Source organism: Cupressus sempervirens, chromosome 11, assembly GCF_028749045.1.
Source record: "Cupressus sempervirens isolate cs-2001-9-10 chromosome 11, ASM2874904v1, whole genome shotgun sequence".
Lineage (NCBI taxonomy): Eukaryota > Viridiplantae > Streptophyta > Pinopsida > Cupressales > Cupressaceae > Cupressus > Cupressus sempervirens.
In genome coordinates this window covers 627,487,286-627,508,373 of record NC_143128.1, presented here as the reverse complement: position 1 = coordinate 627,508,373, position 21,088 = coordinate 627,487,286, and the positions used below count along the sequence as shown (strand labels likewise).

General features: G+C 32.7%; 1 protein-coding gene across 1 annotated transcript in view; it reads left to right on the top strand.

Moving 5' to 3' along the window:
- Window positions 1–4,702: 4,702 nt before the first annotated feature.
- Window positions 4,703–21,088, top strand: part of LOC149531278 (putative F-box protein At2g36090) — a 76,221-nt gene continuing 59,835 nt past the window's right edge. Inside the window, exon 1 of the mRNA XM_089808314.1 lies at window positions 4,703–4,810. Within this exon, the coding sequence (XP_089664440.1) occupies window positions 4,703–4,810 (108 nt within the window). The remainder of the gene's footprint in view (window positions 4,811–21,088) is intronic.

Genomic DNA, 21,088 nt, shown 5'->3' with positions numbered 1-21,088 from the left:
AATGAAATTATAAATAGATAGGGAAAATATTAGACTATAAAATAGTGCCATTTTTTTTTCACTTATGGATTTTAAGAATGCATTGTCAATAATATTTTTAAATGACTAGCTTTGAAAAGAATTTGGGGACAAAAACTAGGGCATCAATATTTATTTTTTTGTATAATTTAAAGGGGCTTATTTAAATGAATCTTTTGTAGTCCTAACTCCCAAGAGACCATTATGGATAAACAATTCTACAAGGTTGGTGGGTAAAAGCATAGATTTGTGTCACCGTTTAGGATACCAAAACCTATTTTGGTCAAATCTCACTTCTCTATCAAAACTCAATTTTTTTCAAAAACTAAAAATACCCTTTTATAGATCTCAGATTTAATATCATCATTTTATAAAATTTTGAGTGTTTTGATTAGTTATAATTTCAAAATATTACAAGTTGATATTTTAACATTTGAGAAGATTCTCCCTCAAAAAAGGGGATAAAATAGTAAATTATATCAAAAAAAATTTAAAAATGTATTTATCTCTAGAGGAGAGAGTCCTCTTCATGAATATGTAATTTTTTTTGAAGAAGGTGTAGATTTGATAGGAAAGTTTTGACGGGAGGAAAAAATTGTTAGATTCTAATAAGGTCGAGCTTGAGTACTTATAACAAAGAAAATATACATCAATAATAATTATTTCTTTTTTTGTTCCCTAGATATAAATGCTACCTATAAGATGTCATGCCTAACCACTACTTCGAGTTTTTTCTGCAAATTAGGACTTTGCTGTTTTAAGATTTCGTTCTGAAGTTATGATTGATTTTTTGTAGAACTTGGTTATAACACTATTGTTGAATCATGAGACTGATGCTGAACATATTTTCTGTGAAAAAAACTATGTTTTAGCAATAAATGTGATTTAGGATTTTATGAATTGAATTTGGCATATCTATAATTTCAAGTTGATAGATTATCGATTATGTTATTATGTTTTCGACTCTTTGTTTACTGCATTCTGTTTCATGTTGTATGTAGACTTGATGTTGCAGATATATTGAAATGGTTATATGCTGTATTTATTCAGAATCCTTCTTTGTACTTTCTTATATGTAACTAAATAGGGATTAAATATTTAGATCGTGTTAACCCTTAAGATGGTTTCGTTTCATGACTCATATTGAATGGTTAATTGAGGGAACCATGGTTTTCATTTATATATAGTTATATAAGTGTTTTCTTATGATTAAAGGTCTAACTCCGTAGTGGAGGTTGGCATATACATTTTTATTTGTTTTTTTAAAAAAAAGAGTTAAATGACCTCTTAAGCAATTAGCATTGATGTAACCCTAAATGGGTATCGATTGCTATGAAGGAGGGTAACATTGTTATTTTGTTTGAGCCATATTCATGGCGGTGGACTTGGAACTACCGAACTTATGGCACTAAAGTTGCAGTCGGCCATACCTTGATGTGAGTCGGGTTTTTGCTGATTATGGGCCAGTTTCTGAGCCACATTGCTCTGTTGATTTTACATCTGTGGTTTTGTGCTGAGATATTGGCATTTTAATGGGAGTTGGTTGGAAGGTTAACTTGCTTATTGGATATAATTCGATGGAGTTATCTCTTAGTAGTTGGCTGTTGTTGTTTATGGGGTTTCTGCTTCACTCCATTGTGAAGTCTTCTGTGAATTGTGTGAGTCGACATTGTAGATTTCGCTCACCGGTGTTGGATTCAGTTTTTGGGGTTTTGGCATTAGGTTGGATTGAGGAAAAATCTTCCATCTTCAGTTGTTCAGGTAGGGGGCAATTTCTTACCCTACTCTTTCACTCTCTTTGTGAATGCCATGTTACTTTCATTTTGCATAATGTAAAAGTTATCAGATTTGCATATTGTGAAATTTTACATTCAAAAATGAGTATATGCACTGCATGCGATGCAAAGTTCTGCATGTGTTCACCTTTGAATGTGGAAGTTGTGGAGAGATATGACTGGAAGTTGCCTTATTTATGTTTATTTAGCTTTGCCCCGAACATATGTTTCCCACCAAGTTGAGTTTTATGAGAAACATATGGTTGTGGCAGTGAGCATGCTAGCTGTTGTGTTAATTTCGAGCAAGTTTTTGTGCTCCCTTTTTGTATGAGCTTGGTGAGAACCATACCTCCAACTTACTTGGTAATACATAACAAATTTTGAGAGGCTCGGCCTCAGACTTGAGAATGTTTTAAAAAATGGGCTCTTGTCTGCTGTCGAAGGCAAAGTCATTTTGTCAAATGGTCTGCGTGAAACCATAACAATATTAAATTGTCATATTAATTGCATGGTGTTTTAGGGGTAATGAAATGTTTGAAATATCTTCATGATACATGGTCATTATACAGTCTGAACATTTCTAGTTCGAAGTTCTTATGACAGTTATCTTGTATTATGATATTGATGAGTAATTCGAGGGTTTTGTCATTATTTTTCTTTAGAAGTGTGTTGAATCCAATAATATGATTAAATTATATATTGAAAATAGTAACTTAGTTACAATTGATAATGGTTTTGGAAATGACAATTTGTCAAATGTTTTAAAAGGAAACTTGTTCTGAACAGAAACTCTGTGAAAGTATAAATTTTCTTCATAATTTATGATGGAGATTAGAGTTATGAATAACTGTTGTTGTGGAATAGGTTGCAAATAAACAAGACATTATTTTGAGAGCATAGATATAAGAAGATGTTGTTGTATCACCAAGGTCATTATGCAAACAACTTGTGAGCATCTTACTATTTTTGGGATTTTACATCTTATTCATTTTTCGTCATTGATGTAATGAAAGTTATATTACATATTTGTGAGTCGTATTTCAAATTTAATTCAGATAGTGTATTTTAAATGCTGATTGTGGTTATAACAGGGTGGTATCTCATCGTTAAACAGTGGTAAAACATCAGTAGACACTTAGATATTCAGTAAACTTGTAGGTTATCTCTTTTTTAGCATTGACTGCACTTGGATTTAGTAATACTTGATTTTATTATGAAGTGTTTTAATAAGCATTTACAGATTGTTTTGAAATAAGATGTATTTCTGTTCTTTGATAAAATGGAAAGTCGTTTTAAGATATCAGACAGATTACGAAATATGTTGGTGTGATGAAACAAGGGTATCATATGTACATTGTATTAATATCTTGGCCAATTCAGAGGTTAAGCTTAGTTTGTTATAATAGTAGAGATAAGTAGTATAGTATTGCGACTAGTAAATATCATTCAACTAATGTAGCAGTTTAGTGATATTTATGAGATTGTAATATTGTAGTATTTACTTCTGTTATTAAAATAACCTAAGTTTACTTTTAAATTGACAGTAGAAGATGAAAGCTTTAAAAGATGAAGAATGTAATATCATGATAAAACTGACTTGTTATTAGTTACATGTGCATTCTTAGAATATCTGTTTGATGTGTATGTTAAGGATAGATGTAGTGAACATATATCGAGGTGGCTGAATATCAATTTATTCTATTCAGTTAATTAAATTCAGTGATAATTTAAGATGAATTGGGAGGGTTAATTATAAATAAAAGATAATTGGCCTTACCTATGACTTAAACCAGTAAGGTTAAGTACGGAGAACAAGGCAGGTCTCTATGGTGTCATTTCACGAGTATTATAGAGAACCCCATTATGTGTTGTCTAAGGGCTTACCATATACGGATGCAGTATCTTAGCACCATAGTGATGACACCTCAATATATATATGGTTCATTAACTAGTTATTCTTAGTGCAAGTTTAATTTTACATTGTTTAGCAGGTGTTACTTCTTGCATAATAATGTTAGAATTGCACTATGTTATGTGGTTTGATATCTGCTTTAAGGTTATATATATATATATATATATATATATATATATATGTTAATTCTGACATGTATGCAGGTGGACTACGCTTTTTGACTCAGTGTGTATTGAGCCCTTTGTGTCTTGTGTTGCATGTTTGTGTTATTTTCAGGTGTTCAAGTTGAATATCTAGTGTGAAGGAAGAGTGTTGAAGTTACTTCATGAAACTGAATTTGATACTTGTAAATTTCATTTGTGGGACCTAGGCATCTTGAATGATACTGTTCATTAATATTGTACTGAACTCATTATGTATAGACATCTTTATGGAAATATATTTTGATGATATATTCTTTTATGTTGAGGTTTATATTTCTAAGAATGATTCAATCTTTGTACTTGATCTTTGAATTTGATGATTAAATAAAAATTCCAAGGCTCTTTATTTTTGTTTTTGGTGTGTTACATTTGGTATCAGAGCGACGGTTAGATTAACTAGGACTCTTGGGTTTTAGGGTTTTTCTTGTCTTCGATGTGTTATTAACAGTTAATTGTTTTAGGTTGTTATCATGCCTCCCGTCACTAGAGGAACTCAAGGTCGCGGTATTCTTGAAGATAACCTAGCTGGTAGAGGTAGAGGTAGAGGTCCTAGGAACCAAGGAAATGTTGGGGATGATCAGTTTGATCAGAATGCTGGGGTTGGAAACAATCAAGATAACCAGGCAGATCAAGCTATGGTACTTCAACGGATACTGGAACATCTCGATAATATTGAGACTAATAACCGGATTCCTAGTGAGGGTGCAAATGTGCGGGTACCTCTTGTACAGGGTATTAACCTTCCTGTCGACGAAGATCCAGTGGCAAGAGCTTAGCTCAAGGATCTTTCCAAGATGAAAGGGTCATTATTCTATGGTACAGAACAGGGTACAGCGATAGAAGCTTGGCTATTGAACATTAAGCGATGCTTTGTCTTACATCGTTACTTGAGTAACATGAAGGTAAGATGGACAGTTATGCATTTGAGAGGATTTGGTTCCTTGTGGTGGGAGCAGGAGTTGAAGAAAATGGGCATTGATATCTCTCTAGTTACTTGGGAGCTCTTTGTAGAGCGATTCAAGGAGAGGTTTATGTCTGAATATTGGCGATAGGCCCATGTAGAGGAGTTCTTTTAGATTATGCAGTCTGGCTCTACAGTGGAAGCTTATGAACATAGGTTCTATGAGCTTAAGAAGTTTTCTGGCTGGGCAGAAAATGATAAAGCCATGATTCAACATTTCATCAGGGGGCTTATGCCCAAGATCGGGGAGGAAGTGAGAACTTTTAGAACTGTGTCTATGCAGGGAGCTTTGGAACGAGCAAAGCTGATTGAGATGAAGTCTGGATATCATGGGGCTTCATACAAAACCAACATGAATCCACCTACTCCAGATGTCAGTAGGAATCAAAAGCCTCCACAAGGAAGTTCAAAATTAAGATTTTCAGGTAGGAAATTCAAGAAGAGAAAGTTTGGTAAGATCTCCAAGGGTTCAGAGCAACCTAAACCATCTCAACCACCTCAAAGTGTGCAAAGTAGTAACCCATCTCCTAACCTTTCTGGTCAGAATATGGGATTTCAAAAATTTGTTGAGTGTTATCATTGTGGTCAGATAGGTCATTACCAGTCTCAGTGCCCTAATTGGGACAAGCCGAAGGTTGGACCTAAGCTAGCTAGGTCTGAAGTGACAGTTGGTGATTCTGCCAAGAACCACCATGTTTTTGCTACCCTGGATCAAAAGCAAGCAGAACATCAGAACACAGTTATTGAAGCTCAAGGTAATACTCAAGGTATGAAAGTATCTATTTTATTTGACTCTAGAGCTACAGATTCCTTTATTTCTTCTGCTTTAGTTGCATATAGTGGAATTCCTGTGGTTAAGGCAAGGAATAGATGGCAAGTGGAGTTAGCATCAGGTTCTACGGTGAACACTGATATAGTTGCTCCTGATTGTAAGATTCAAATGAAATCTTTTACTACTTTAGCGAACCTTAGGGTTATACCTTTAGGATTGTATGACATAGTTTTGGGAATGGATTGGTTAGAACAACATCAAGCTATTTTGGATTGCAAGGATAAGATAATCACTTGTTTGGATGATGTTGGATTAGTTAGAGTTATTGTTGGAATCAAGAGACCCATCTCTTTGCGGACAATTTCTGCTAAGCAACTGGAAAAGTGTACTCGAAAAGGCTGTAGTTTGTTTTCCATAATGGTAAACGACTTAAATGATTCCATGGATAAGGGTTCTTCTCACGATCATCCAGTCTTGCAGAGTTTTTCAGATGTATTTGTTGAAGAGATTTTGGGAATACCACCGAGAAGAGAAATTGATTTTTGGATCGATTTAGTGCCAGGAATGGAACCAATTTCCAAGACTCCTTACAGAATGACAGCTCAAGAGCTGGTTGAACCTAAATTTCAGTTGGAGGAGCTTTTGGAGAAAGGTTTGATTCATCCTAATGTATCACCTTGGGGTGCTCTGGTAATTTTTTTCAAGAAGAAAGACAGCTCGTTGAGACTTTGCATAGACTATAGACAGTTAAACAAGGTCACTATTAAGAACAGGTATCCTTTGCCTAGAATTGATGACTTGTTTGATCAAGTCAAGGGTGCCCGAATCTTTTCAAAGATTGATCTAAAATCCAGATATCATCAACTTAGAATCCAAGAAGCTGATATTCATAAGACAGCCTTTCGCACCAGGTATGAGCATTATGAATTCATGGTAGTACCATTTGGGTTAACTAATGCACCTTCTATTTTTATGTGCCTTATGAATAGTGTGCTTAGAACTTTCCTTGATAAGTTCGTAGTGGTTTTTCTGGATGATATTTTGGTATATTCTTGGTCTGCGGAGGAGCATGATCAGCATTAGAGCAAGTTTTCGAGTGCCTTCGTAGGAACAAACTATTTGTCAATCCTTTGAAGTGCGAATTCTTCAAGTCTGAGATTTGTTACTTAGTTCATATCATTTCTGGGGATGGAATTTTTGTAGATCCATCCAAAATTTGGGCTATTGTAGATTGGCCAACACCTATGAATGTGTTCGAGGTCCGAAGTTTCATGGGCTTAGCAAGCTATTACCGCATATTTGTGTCAAAATTTTCTGGAATAGCGCATCCTATCACGTCTCTTCAGAGAAAAGGGAAGAAATTTGTCTGCACAGAGGAGTGCGAGGTAGCATTTTAGAAACTTAAGGAATGTTTGACCAGTGCACCCATTCTGACAGTCCCTGATTCAGCTAAGGAGTTCGTGGTTTGCACTGATGCATCTTTGGATGGCATAGGGGTACTGTTGATGCAGGAAGGATGTGTTATAGCTTATGAGTCCAAAAAGCTTAAGAGTCATGAGGTGAATTACCCTACTCATGATCTCGAACTTGCAGTGATCATGCATGCTTTGACCAAGTGGCGGCATTTTCTTTTGGGTCAACGATTTGAGTTACATACTAATCACCGAAGCCTTCAGTATCTTTTCACACAACCAGACCTCAACACTAGGCATCAAAGATGGATGGAGCTCTTGTGTGAATATGACTTTGGGATTAGTTATGTGCAAGGGAAGGAGAACATTGTTGCTGATGCACTTAGCAGAAGGCGACATGAATTATCTTCTTTGATCTTAATAGTGGATCTTAGGGATAAGATTCTTCAAAATCTTTTTGCAGATCATTGGTTTCAGGATGTTAAGGCTATTATTGACAGCGATAGCATCTTAGAAGGGAATTTTGAGGGGTATTCAGTAAATTCTGAAGGTTTACTACTTTTTAGAGGGAGTGTGTACGTTCCTGTTTCGGGTGATTTGAGAAATCTAGTTATGTTGGAGGCTCACAAAGCACCATATTCAGCTCATCCGGGTGTCAAGAAAATGCTTGTTGACCTTAAGCATCATTATTATTGGCCTGGAATGAAAAGAGACATAGCAGATTTTGTGGCTCAATGCTTAGAGTGTCAGCGGGTTAAGGCTGAACATCAGCACCCTGCGGGACTATTGCAACCACATAATGTTCCAGAATGGAAATGGGACACCATTTCGATAGATTTTATTACTGGATTGCCTATTACATCTTGTAGGCATGATGCTATTATGGTGGTAGTGGACCATTTGTCTAAGGTTGTCCACTTTATCCCAGTTAGATCATCCTATAATGCAGCAATGATTGCCAAAGTATATATGGAACAGATAGTTAAGTTACATGGAATTCCTAAAAAGATTATTTTTAATTTGGATGTGAAATTTTTAATCTAAAATTACACTAGTTTGGAAGGCCCACATAATGCATGTTTAGAGATTGGTAAAATTCTCATTGTTTACCTAGTGTTGTACATGGGTGGTCTCAATGCCTATTATCTATGTAGGAGGGAGGGCCATATGAGGAAAGATTACCCCCTATTGAAATTGAAGCCTTCCACACAAATTGTAGCCAATATTCCTAAGATGCCTCCCAAGATCAAATCTATCATTATTCCCCCACCTACTTACCCTAACCATAAGAAAATTAGTTTGGATCTTGAATATTTATAATGGATACATAATGTTGACAAATCTTGAGACTCCTTAGATAACTTGAAAGAGCCTCTAATTACTCTTCTCCTTTTAGGGAGTTGCAACCCTTACCAGATGTACAAACTATGGATTTTAGTATTGTCATTAAGTCTCCTAATCTCATCCTTTTCCCTCACAATGCCCAATATTTGGCCCCATGGAATATCAAAGAGAGGATTAAATGCACTAAAATTGTGTCATCAACATAGCAAGTATTGAAGTCTTTCTCTATTCCTCTACCGGGGAAGGCAATGATTGCACCTCCTCTAGTTGTTGAACCCCATGAGGATTTTGAAGCATCTATTTTGGGATCTAATGTTAGCAAGCCACCTGATATTCATGTTATCGAAAGTATTGATTATCTTAATAGTGAATAATGATTGCATGACTATTCAATGTTTTTTATTCTAGCCACCCCACCACTACCTCCCCCAACTGAGGAATGGTTATGCCCCTCTAGAGCCATAAGATATTTATAACCTATCTATCAAACTTTTCAAGAAGACTACCATATTCAAAATTGGATACAACTAGTTATCTCCTTAGTAGGTGTAGTAGAGGAGGTCTCCAAGGTTAGGGCCCTAGTTGAGGATGACACTTTTGTTTATAATTATAATAAAAATAAAAGGGAGAAGAAGAAACCAAAAGAATATGAACCCCTTATGTTAGAAGGAGGAGAAATTTTGACGATAAAGAAAGGCATACCTTCCATTTTAGGAGAAAATTCCTAACCTTCTAGAATGGAAAGGAACAAGATTCCTAATTTCTTTAGAGGTTTTTAGACCCCTGCAGAAATAGATAAGTAATTCATTACTATCGATAATTTGAAAGTCACTTCTTCGAATGTTAGAGGGCTATAATCCTCTAAAATAAGTCATATTATTAAAATATTTATTAACTAGGCTAAAGATATTGATGTGATTCTATTAGAAGAAATTAAATTAGTAGGATTTTCACTAGATATTACACTAAAATGTATTTGGAAATCTGCTAATGCATTCTCCACCAAACATCCTAATGATAAGGGTGGAACATCCATTTTTGTGTGGCCTAAGTGCAAGAAGGTAATTAATCAGTGGGGTGATTCTCCCTGAAATAGAGCCACTTGAATTTCATTTAAAATAAGTGAATTTGAGTTTGGCATTTTCTTGGTTTATGCCCTTAATGAGTATTATGATATAATCAAACATTGCTAGTAGCTCCCATCACTTCCCAATATTCGTTGGATTCTTTTTGGAGATTTCAATATGGTAGAAAGGGCACCAGATAAGTATGGTGGGTTAAAAGTTGAATGTAAAAATAATGAACATTAATATGTGAAAATTAATCTTATAAATCACCTTACTAATTTGAAGAGTTAGTCCAAGGGTATATGGTTCACTTGGTCAAACTTTCATAATGGTAATAAAAAGATTTACTCTACATTAGATAGAATCTATTTTAATAGGGAGATCTTTAGTTGCCACAAACTCCTTGATGATAATATAGTTAGGATGCTAGCCTTTTTCCCACTCAAAGCATCATCCTATAATGTCTTAAATCTTCAGGATAGGCTTCCCTAACCTATCTATTAAGAATGCTAAATCATTTTCCCTCAATATTTCTCTCATAGAAGACTGTGATACTTTTGTCACTATTAAATTCATTCTTTGGTAAAATTCCTCTATCTAGGTAAAAGGACAAACATGTGTCACCCTTTTACAAAGGAAAATGCTAACATCAAAAAAAGGGTTAAACTTCAACAATGTAAAACTCATATTTTTGTTTTGAATTTGAAGTTGGTGTAAACTGATCAAATGTGTATAAAAGGATAAAGTTTATGTATGTTATTTTAAAAAAAATTTAGAAAATAAAAATAGTATGTTTTTATAATTTTCAATGACTTTTTTTATAGTGTTAAAAATCAAGTAAATTAGGGGTTATAGTTTCCACCATAGAAATAACTACAAATAAATGTATTTTGATCTAAATTTGAAGTATGTTGTTGATGACATATGTACCTAGAACTATCAAAAAGAAACTTTCAAAAATATTGTATATTTTGTCTGTTATAGCTATTTAAAGTTGAACTTTTCATAATTTAATGGTTTTTTGTTCCCACCATCTTTTCCCTAGTAAATCTATGTTAATCATTAAAAATGTTATATATTATTTAAGAGGACTCTCTCCTCTAGAACAATTCATCATTTTAAATTTTTTTCGTTATCATCTGCTATTTTTTATATTTTTCCAAATGTGCATCATCTTTAATGTTGAAATACCTACTTGCATTTTCTTGCAACGATTGTAATTGATATTGGGTCACCTATGAAAAAAATTATATTGGCATAATTATGATTTCAATTTCTATCCAGTGGTATTTTAAAGTTTTTTTGAAACCCTAATTTTAATGATGAAATTGTCTTCTAAAGTGTTAAGTTCTTCAGAATTGCAAAAAACATTAAAGAAAGTGCCACATCAGATGACACATATATAGTTTTGGCCGTACCAAATCCAACCGGATCAGGTCTGGCTAGAACAATTCAACAAAAAAAATTGGTTGTGCAAGGTCACATGCATGAGTAGGTTTAATTCACCTAGGTTTAAACAATAAAATAGATTTTTTTATTTTAAACAATAAAATAGGTTTTTTATTTTTGAAATGTAATGTCAATAGGTTTTTAAATTTTTGAAACATAATTATTTATTTTTTTAATTGTTATATTTAATTCAATAACATATGTTTTTTTTATTTTAAAGGTAAAGCTTTATTTTTAAATTGTTAAATTTAATTCAATAAACTTTAAACAATTAAATAGTTTTTCTATTTTAAATGTAATGTTTTGTTTTTTTAATTGTTATATTTTATTCAATAAAATATGTTTTTTTATTTTAAAGGTAAAGTTTTATTTTTAAATTGTTATATTTAATTCAATAAAAAAGGTTTTTTATTTTAAAGGTAAAGTTTTGCTTTTTTAATTATTATATTCAATTCATAATTGCATTTGTAATAGTAAAAAACTAAAGTTTTAAATGAAATTTTATTGAAGAAATATTTAGAAATTGGATTTTTAAAGTTATTTTTGTATTGAAATTAATTAATTAAATTTATTGTTTATTTAAAATTTGTTAATTAATTTGATTTATAAAAATTATTAGAATGAATTCAGGTGTCTTAAAATATTATGAAAACTATTAAAATTATTAAATAGTTAAATTATTTATTATATTTAATAATTTGTTTAATCTAAATTAAGCATTGCTTTAATGCAACTACTTGTCTTAAGATTTTGTCGTGTTACAAACAGTCAAATATAATAACCTTCTACTGTTGAAAGTTTTTTCTAAATTGTCTATGATCTACCAATATTTATGTAATTGAATTTGGAAGTCTTTTGTATGCAGGTGATATCAAGCTCTCTATTCAAGTTTTTGCACAATGGGGAATAAAGTGAAAAGAGAAAAAAGATATGATCAAGTCAGAGATGACTAGAAGAAAGGATGGGCAAAACATAATATGGAGCCACTGATTGAAGATCCATTGAATGTAGTTGAAGAAGATCCTGTTGAAGTTCCAAGAAGTAGTAGGACATTTGGAAAATACGGTTTATGGTTGGAAAATTTGATGGAGATGGACAAAGACTCTCTTTTAAGAGAAATTGAATCATTTGAACACATAATACTTGAAAGTACAATTAAGCTACATTTGAAAAATATGTGTGAGAAATTTTTTGAAAATAAATCTCTGATTGGTAAAGCACAATTATTTGTCAGATTATTTAGGAAAAGAGAAATGAGTCTTGTCCTAGAGTTGTTAGGTGTGAACAATAAGAAAAGCTTAGAAGATAATGTGAAGGCAACAATAGTTCAAAATTTGAGAGATGCATTAAGTGCTATTGATAATAGAAGTTGAGTAGCTGATATAAGTGTTGCATGAAGAACATTGATGACTATGATTATGAAAAAAGACTTGTCACAAAAAAAATAAGTTCAAGCAATTTCTGAAATGCTCAATCTATCTAGAAAAACTATTCAAAGATACATAAAAAGAGAAATTTTCTTGATGAGAACATTTAAAAGAAGGGGGTTAATATTTATCGACTTCCTCGAATGGATATAATTTTTGAGGATGTTAAAAGATAGGTTATTGAGTATTGGACCAACAAGTTAGGTGTTTCTTGCAATAGAAGAGACATTATATAGATCAAAGATGTTAGAAGACATGTTGTTGAATATTGGACTAGCCAGTTACATGTTTCTTCCAATAGAAGAGACACTATATATATCAAAGATGAAGAGACAGGTATTGAAATAGCACATCCAAAACACTTTTAAGACACAAGACAGAGTGAATTATTTGAAGCTTTTAAAAAAGAATTTTCAAATATGAAAATTTTCCAAAGAATGTTTGAGAGTTTGCGCCCATGGTTTTTACACATAAATAAGGTACGTGAAACTTGTTATTGTCAAAATCATGTTGAGTTTCATATTTATTTGCAATCTTTTAGAAAAATTATGGCAACACTTAAGAGAGATGTGATAATTCCTAGAAGCACAACACAATTTGTCTAGTCTTTGTTATGTGATAATGCTAAAGAGTCAGATGAATTCAATGTACAATGCATAAAAAATCCATGCACAAATTTTCAAGAGTTGCAAAAATTTCCATATGAAATGGACAATATTGATGTTTCAACACTAGTTGTGTGTAATAGATTTGAGTATGAGATATATCTAACAAGGAATGGAGAAGAATTAAAAATAAAAAGCTTTGAAGGAGAGAAATTTTCTATATGGTGAGTTTATGGATAAATTTAGAACTATGATTTATCCACACATCCAACATTGTCATGGTGCAAGATGGCAAGCCAAATAGTTTTGAGATTCAAAAAATTGTTTTCCACAAGGATGTATTCTATCAATTGTAGACTTCTCTGAAAACTATAAATTTTCACCTCAATATGAAATTCAAGCTAAATATTATCACTTAGATCAAATTGCAATTTTTGTCTAAATTCCCTATAAACATGTGCAATTTGAGGTGGATGGGGTAGAAAGTATCGATCCAAATGAACGCTTTATCATCAAGGAGGTCTATTTTTATCTTAGTGATGATAGGGTTTATGATAGGAGCTATGTAGCTCATTGTTTTTTAATGTTCTTTGATGATAGTCATGGGATAAATGCTTCAGAACATTGGATTTGGTCTGATGGTTGTGTTGGTATGCATATTTGAAAGTTAAACTTTAAAATTTCATGCACATATTTAATTAACTGAACAATTAATTATATATATATATATTTGTTTACCCATAAATTTTAATTTTCTTTTTTCCTAGGGCAATTTAAGTTTGCAAAAGCATTCAATTGGCTTGCAACACAACATGCGGGACAAAATGTTAAGTTTCTTTGGAACTTCTTGGAAAGTGGTAATGGAAAAGGAGAGCATGATGGAGCAAGAGCATGTGTAAAGCATGCACTTTGCCAACATGAACTTTCAGATATAATATTGTTATGTACTAATCAAATTTGATGTATATGACCATCTGCTAGATAGTTCTTTTATATTTTCTTAAAATTGATACAATTTTCTTTCCTATACAGTTGCAAAGATAGACAAAACAAATTAAGTTGTTGAATGGTGCAAATCTCATTTTTGTCCTCATGATACAACATATAATAAACATTTTTTTGGGAATTGAAAAGTAAGATTTCTATTTTCTTTGACATGATTACTTTAATCTTTTGATTATTGATATAAATACTTGCCAATTTAATGTGTTATAGATATTGATCTATCAAATCCTTACAATTGTCGACCGATTGTTGGAATTAGAAGATTGCATCAATTGATGACTATTGGACAACACAAACCTCTAGTAATTCAAGTAAGAGAAAAATCATGATTTTGTGATGTTTGCATTCAAAACAATGCAATGGGTCAATGCAAGTATATTGTTACTAGCTATGTCTCTGAATGGACATGGAAAAACATAATCAGAAGTACCCCTTATGAAGAAGATGACAATGACATAGACATTCATAATCCTATGTATTCAGCTGATTATGAACATTTTTCTCATTTAGTTGTTCTGGGTGAGTTTCTACAAACATGTTTCATTTTAATATTAATTTATCTTCATATTTATTTATTTACAGTTTCCATTATTTTTGTACATTTGTAGGTGACATATTTTCTATCAATGTCGATCCTATAAATATGGAAGGTGTGGATTATTATTTACTTAGATGCACAAAAGTGAAAATCAAGTTGACTGAACCATGTACAGATGATGAGAACCAGTCTTATCCAACTAGTTTAGTTGTTATAGAAGGTATAGATTATCCTCTTATGAGATGTATACAAATAATTAGAAAGTGATAGATTAATTGTAAATAATTATTTCATTTTTATATTATTAAGAATACTAAATGAAGTATAAATCTTATTTTGTAGGCACCTATTATCAGCAAACAAAAATTGACCACAATGGTGTTCAATTTATTGAATACATACCTGGCTAAAAAGTTTTGCATTGCAGCCACTTGGTTTTCACCACAAAGATTTAGTTTGACATTATGCCAAAAATAGGACATAGCAAACCAAAGTGGAGGTTAGATATTGAGGACCATGAAAAGTTGTTGGAGATTATTAAAGATAAAGAGGATCTTGACTATATGTATCAACAACTTTTTGATTGATCTAGATAGGTTTAATGATTCATAAAAATATTTCAAATTTATATATACATAATTTTTTTTTCAATAGTTATACATGTTTTTGTTTTTTCAATATTTATACACTTTTACAAAATACCTAGAAAATGATGTAAGATGTATTTTCAATAATTTATAGAACACATGTAAATTTATTACACATTAACAATTATCTAAAAACTAATGTATTTATTTATAAATTTACATGTATATTTGCTATGTACACTTTTACAACACACCTAGAAAATTATATAACACATATTTTCATTAATTTATAGAACATATAAATTTATTACACATTAATAATTAACTAAAAAATAATGTATTTATTTCTAAATTTACATGTACATTTGCTATACACTTTTACAACACACCTAGAAAATTATATAACACATATTTTCATTAATTTATAGAACATGTAAATTTATTACACATTCACAATTATCTAAAAAATAATGTATTGATTTCTAAATTTACATGTACATTTTCTATACACTTTTACAACACACCTAGAAAATTATGTAAAATGTTATTTTATTAATTTATAGAACACATAAATATATTACACATTAACAATTATCTAAAAAATAATGTAGGAGACATTTCAAAAATGTGTTTCCACATTAACGTAAAAGATATTCTATAAATGTAAATATCAAATATATCAACTACATATAAACATGGTCACATAACTCATGAAAAAATCATATGTCAGCTATAAATGTGCAAATGTTCACATAACTCATGAAAATATCAAATATGTCAACTATAAATGTAAATGCTCACATAAGTCATGAAAAATAAAATATGTCAACTATAAATGTAAATGATCACATAACTCATCAAAATATCATATATGTCTACTATAAATGCAAATGGTCAGATAACTCATGCTAATATGAAATATGTCAAATATGAGCATGTTGTAAATGTAAAATTTCCCATAGTTGTAAATCTAGAAATGATATCATCGTAAATCAATATCAAACATCATGTATATGACATATATGAATATCAAACATGATCATGCCATGCTCCACAATGTGATCGACTAAGACAAGATCGCGAACCCTGTGCCCAATATAAGAGAAAATATATAATGAGCATGCCTATAAATTCAATTTAAATAATAACATAAGTACAATTAAATTTACCTGTGACCTACAATGATTGGGGTCAACAAATGTCTATCCATCTCTACCCTCACAAGCTACAGATGTAGTTTGTATGTAATAGAAGAAACAAATATGTCACAAATTATACTTTACTAAAGTTTTAAATATAAGATTTGTAGGTCCAATTAAATTGACATGTTTGTAAAGTTTTACCTATGTCTCCTGCTGCACAGGATGCATAGGTGTTTGCAAGTCCCCATATGCCATCATCATCGCTAATATATGCCTGCCTATCTAACTTAACTCTGTATCACTAAAGGTCACATCTCCAATGTCAAGTGTAGGATCTATGAGCTTATCTGTGAAAAATGAATGTCATGGTGGGTGAGAACCTACCTCAGTAAGGGGGGCTACATCTTCCTCAACTATGGTCTATGGTGGAGTTGTAGCTAAAACATATATGTCCTCTTTCCCTTGACCACCTTGTGCCTCTAACGTACCTCTGATGACACCAGTCACATATGATGGCACCACACTAAATGGTTGTCTAGTCAACAATTATATAGCTTGATAGGTTGAAAGTAGATCAATGTACAAACATGTACTCATAGCCCTCAAGCGATCTACTCAAGACTCCATGGAGACATCTACTGGAGATGTAATGTCAACCTCATGATACATGTCACCGCCTGAAGATGGTGCAGTAGTGTGATCACTTGTAGAAGTAGATCATGATTATGTCATGTGTCTGTGCACTTAGTCAAAAGGCATCCCATGCACCTGGATAGCAATAGTGGCAATCCTCTTATACACATCTCTACATATATCATTTGCCACTCTATCTCCAGTTGTAGCTAACTCCAAACATTTTGGCATCACCAAAAGGTTTGGACCAATCAATGTCTATTTATTAACAAGCATAGGAGAATTTGGGTATCTGAATTTATCTGAAAACCTACCCTAACCTTGCCTAGCATGCCCCAAGATATCTATGTAATCAACCTCTCAATGTAGATGAAATTCTGCAAACAATTGTTTGCAAAAATATAAGGGGAACTCATCCTTTTGGGACCACATGTGATGTGTGGCCGACCAACAAGGATAAATGAAAGGTGCCACCAATGGATCAATACACCTTGTAGTGTGGTACCCTCTTACCTTTTTCAAAGGTCGATAATGTGGGATGATATTCTTCACACTCTCCACTAAGACCATCTCATCTATCTCCGTCCATTATAAACCACCATTGATAGTACAAGATAGAGCACTGTAAAATGTGTCCAAACTAACACTATCATAAGGGTTAAACTCCTCAATAGTGCACACCATGGTAATAAGCTCATCTCTAATTGCAATCACCTTATCTCTATGTTGTAGGGTAGGTGAAGCTATTGACTCTAATCAATAGTATGCAGTATAGTCTGTAGGCGCTGAATAGTATCACTAAATAATGTCTCCCTCTCCTGGGTACTAGTGGTTGATCTATGGGATGAACCACTACAAGGATGACCATGTACATTGGCCTCTCCAGAATCACTACCCCCTGATGCCATAATGAGAAAAGATAGAAACAAACAAAACTAGATAGATGATAATAGAGATTTGCACATGCATACATATACATATAGACATAGATTATTATATAAACTAATTGAATCAAAACACACTAAATGAATCTTGCTAAAAAAATCTATTGTACAACATATACAAAAATGTTAACAATATTACATTTTTTTTTCAGTAATAGGTACAAATACGTGAGAGAGAGAGAGAGAGAGAGAGAGAGAGAGAGAGATGAAGTTAGGGTTTACAAAGATGGAGTTTAGTAGTTCAAGAGCAGTTTAGATTTTAGAGTGATGGAGTTTAGGATTTAGAGAGAGATAGAGGGGAGAGATGAAGTTATGTTAGGGATTATGGGTTAGGCTTGTTGGGATAGATGAGGTTATGAGCGAGAGATATGAAGTTATGTGTGTGTGTGTGTGTGTGAGACAGCAAGAGAGAGAGAGAGAGAGAGAGAGAGAGAGAGAGAGAGAGAGAGAGAGAGAGAGAGAGATGAAGTTAGGGATTAAATGGGGTTAGAGAGTGGTTTAGAGTTTAGAGAGATGGGGTTTAAGAGTTAGAGAGTGATTTAGGGTTTAGAGAGATGGGATTTAGGAGTTAGAGAGTGGTTTAGGGTTTAGAAAGATGCGGTTTAGGATTTAGAGAGTGGTTTAGGGTTTAGAGTGATGAAGTTTAGGAGTTCAAGAGTGGTTTAGGGTTTAGAGAGATGGAGTTTAGGAGTTAGAGAGAGATAGAACAAAGAGATGAAGTTATGTTAGGGATTATGAGTTAGGGTTGGGATAGATGAGGTTGTGTGTGTGTGTGTGTGTGTGTGTGTGTGTGTGAGAGAGAGAGAGAGAGAGAGAGAGAGAGAGAGAGAGAGAGATGAACTTAAATTAGGGATTAAATGAGGTTAGAGAGTGGTTTAGGGTTTAGAGAGATGGGTTTTAGGAGTTAGAGAGTGGTTTAGGGTTTAGAGAGATGGGATTTAGGAGTTAGAGAGTGGTTTAGGGTTTAGAAAGAAGGGGTTTAGGAGTTAGAGAGATAGAGGGTTTAGAGCATTGAAGTTTAGGAGTTAGAGAGTGGTTTAGGGTTTAGAGCAATGGAGTTTGGGAGTTAGAGAGTGATAGAGGGGAGATATGAAGTTATGTTATGGATTATGGGTTAGGGTTGGGATAGATGAGGTTATGAGAGAGATAGAGAGAGAGATATATATATGAAGTTATGTAAGAAAGAGATAGATGAGATGGGAGAGATGAAGTTATGTTAGGGATTAAATGGGTTAGAGAGTGGTTTAGGGTTTAGAGAGATGACGTTTAGGAGTTAGGGAGTGGTTTAGGGTTTAGAGAGATGGGGTTTAGGAGTTAGAGAGTGGTTTAGGGTTTAGAAAGATGGGGTTTAGGTGTTAGAGAGAGATAGAGGGGAGAGATGAAGTTATGCTAGGGATTATGGTTTAGGGTTTGGATAGATGAGCTGTTGAGAGAGAGAGAGAGAGAGAGAGAGGGGGGGGGGGTTTACAAAGATGGAGTTTAGGAGTTAGAGACAAATAGAGGGGAGAGATGAAGTTATGTTAGAGATTATGGTTTAGGGTTAGGATAGATGAGATTAGGGGAGAGAGAGAGAGAGAGAGAGAGAGAGAGAGAGAGAGAGAGAGAGAGAGAGAGAGAGAGAGAGAGAGAGAGAGAGATGAAGATATGTTAGGGATTAAATTGGGTTGGAGAGTGGTTTAGGGTTTAGAGAGATGGGGTTTAGGAGTTGGAGAGTGGTTTAAGGTTTACACAAATGGGGTTTAGGAGTTATAGAGTGATTTAGTATTTAGAGAGATGGGGTTTACGGGTTAGAGAGTAGTTTAGGGTTTAGAGAGATGGGGTTCAAGGTTTAGAGAGAAATTTAGGGTTTAGAGAGTGTTTTAGGGTTTAGAGAGATGGGGATTAGGAGTTAGAGATTGGTTTAGGGTTTACAAAGATGGGGTTTAGAAGTTACAAAGCAATTTAGTATTTAGAGAGATGTGGTGTAGGGGTTAGAGAGTAGTTTAGGGTTTAGAGAGATGGGGTTTATGAGTGGGAGAGATGCAGTTACATTACATATTATGGGGTTTAGAGAGCGGTTTTGAGAGAGAGAGAGAGAGAGAGAGAGAGAGAGAGAGAGAGAGAGAGAGAGAGAGAGAGAGAGAGAGAGAGAGAGAGAGAGAGAGAGAGGGGGGGGGGGGGGGTTTAAAATTATATGGTTAGAGAGTGGTTTAGGGTTTAGAGAGCAATTTAGGGTTTAGAGCATAGTTTAGGTAAACATATTTGGATTTGAAGTTCAATATAGGAGTTAGAGTATAATTTGATTCAATTTGAGAGTTTTAGTTCGAATTTGATTAGCTTTAATGTTGTGATTTAATTACATTTAATGTTAGGTTTTGTTGCTACTTAAGGTTCAATGTTAAGGTTTCAATTAGAATTTATTTGTGTTCACGGTAAGAGGTAAAGTCTCATTTAGTTCAATTTGATGGTTTTAGTTACCAGTTTATAGTTGTTTCTTAACCTTTATCTTTATAACAATTTCTAATGATTTGTAATAAAAACAAAAACAAAACATTTTAATTCTCTAATTTAAATCTAACTAATTTTGTACATTTAATAAAATTTTGTATTGTTTTCTAAAGTTTCTAATTCTTGTAGTATTTTCTAAATTTTCTAATATTTTCAAAAAGTTCTAATTGTTCTAATATTTTCTAAATTTTCTAATATTTTATAAAGTTTCAAAAGATTCTAATATTTTTTGCATAATTTTCTACTATTTTCAAAATTTTCTACTAGTTTCTACATAATTTTCTAATATATTTCTAAATTTTCTAAATTTTCTATATAATTTTCTACATAATTTTCTACTATTTTCTTTAAATAATATTTTACAATGTCTCTAGTAATATCTAAGTTTTACTAAATTTCAATACATTTTGTAAACTTTATCTAATATTAGAGTACTTAAAAACATAACCATATAATAATATAAACAAATTTGAACTCTTTAAAACAATTTACATTAAAAGTACACATTAAAAACTATATTTCTACCTAAGAAAACATAAAATAAAACTTGAAACATATTAAAAAATGAGGGAAGATTCTTGACATGCCTGATCTGGTCGAATGTCTCCTACAGCTCTTCCTACTCCTCAATTCTAGTAAGGTTGTGTGATGAAAATGACTGGCAGATTTGTCTTTTTGCAAGTTATATAATTTTTGGTGTTTTGGTCAGATTCCTGTGGATATGTACACGCCACTTGGCATATAGTCAGTACCATGTAGTTTGGGTCAGATCCAGTCCCCCTGGAAGCCATTTGGCCTAATTCGGTC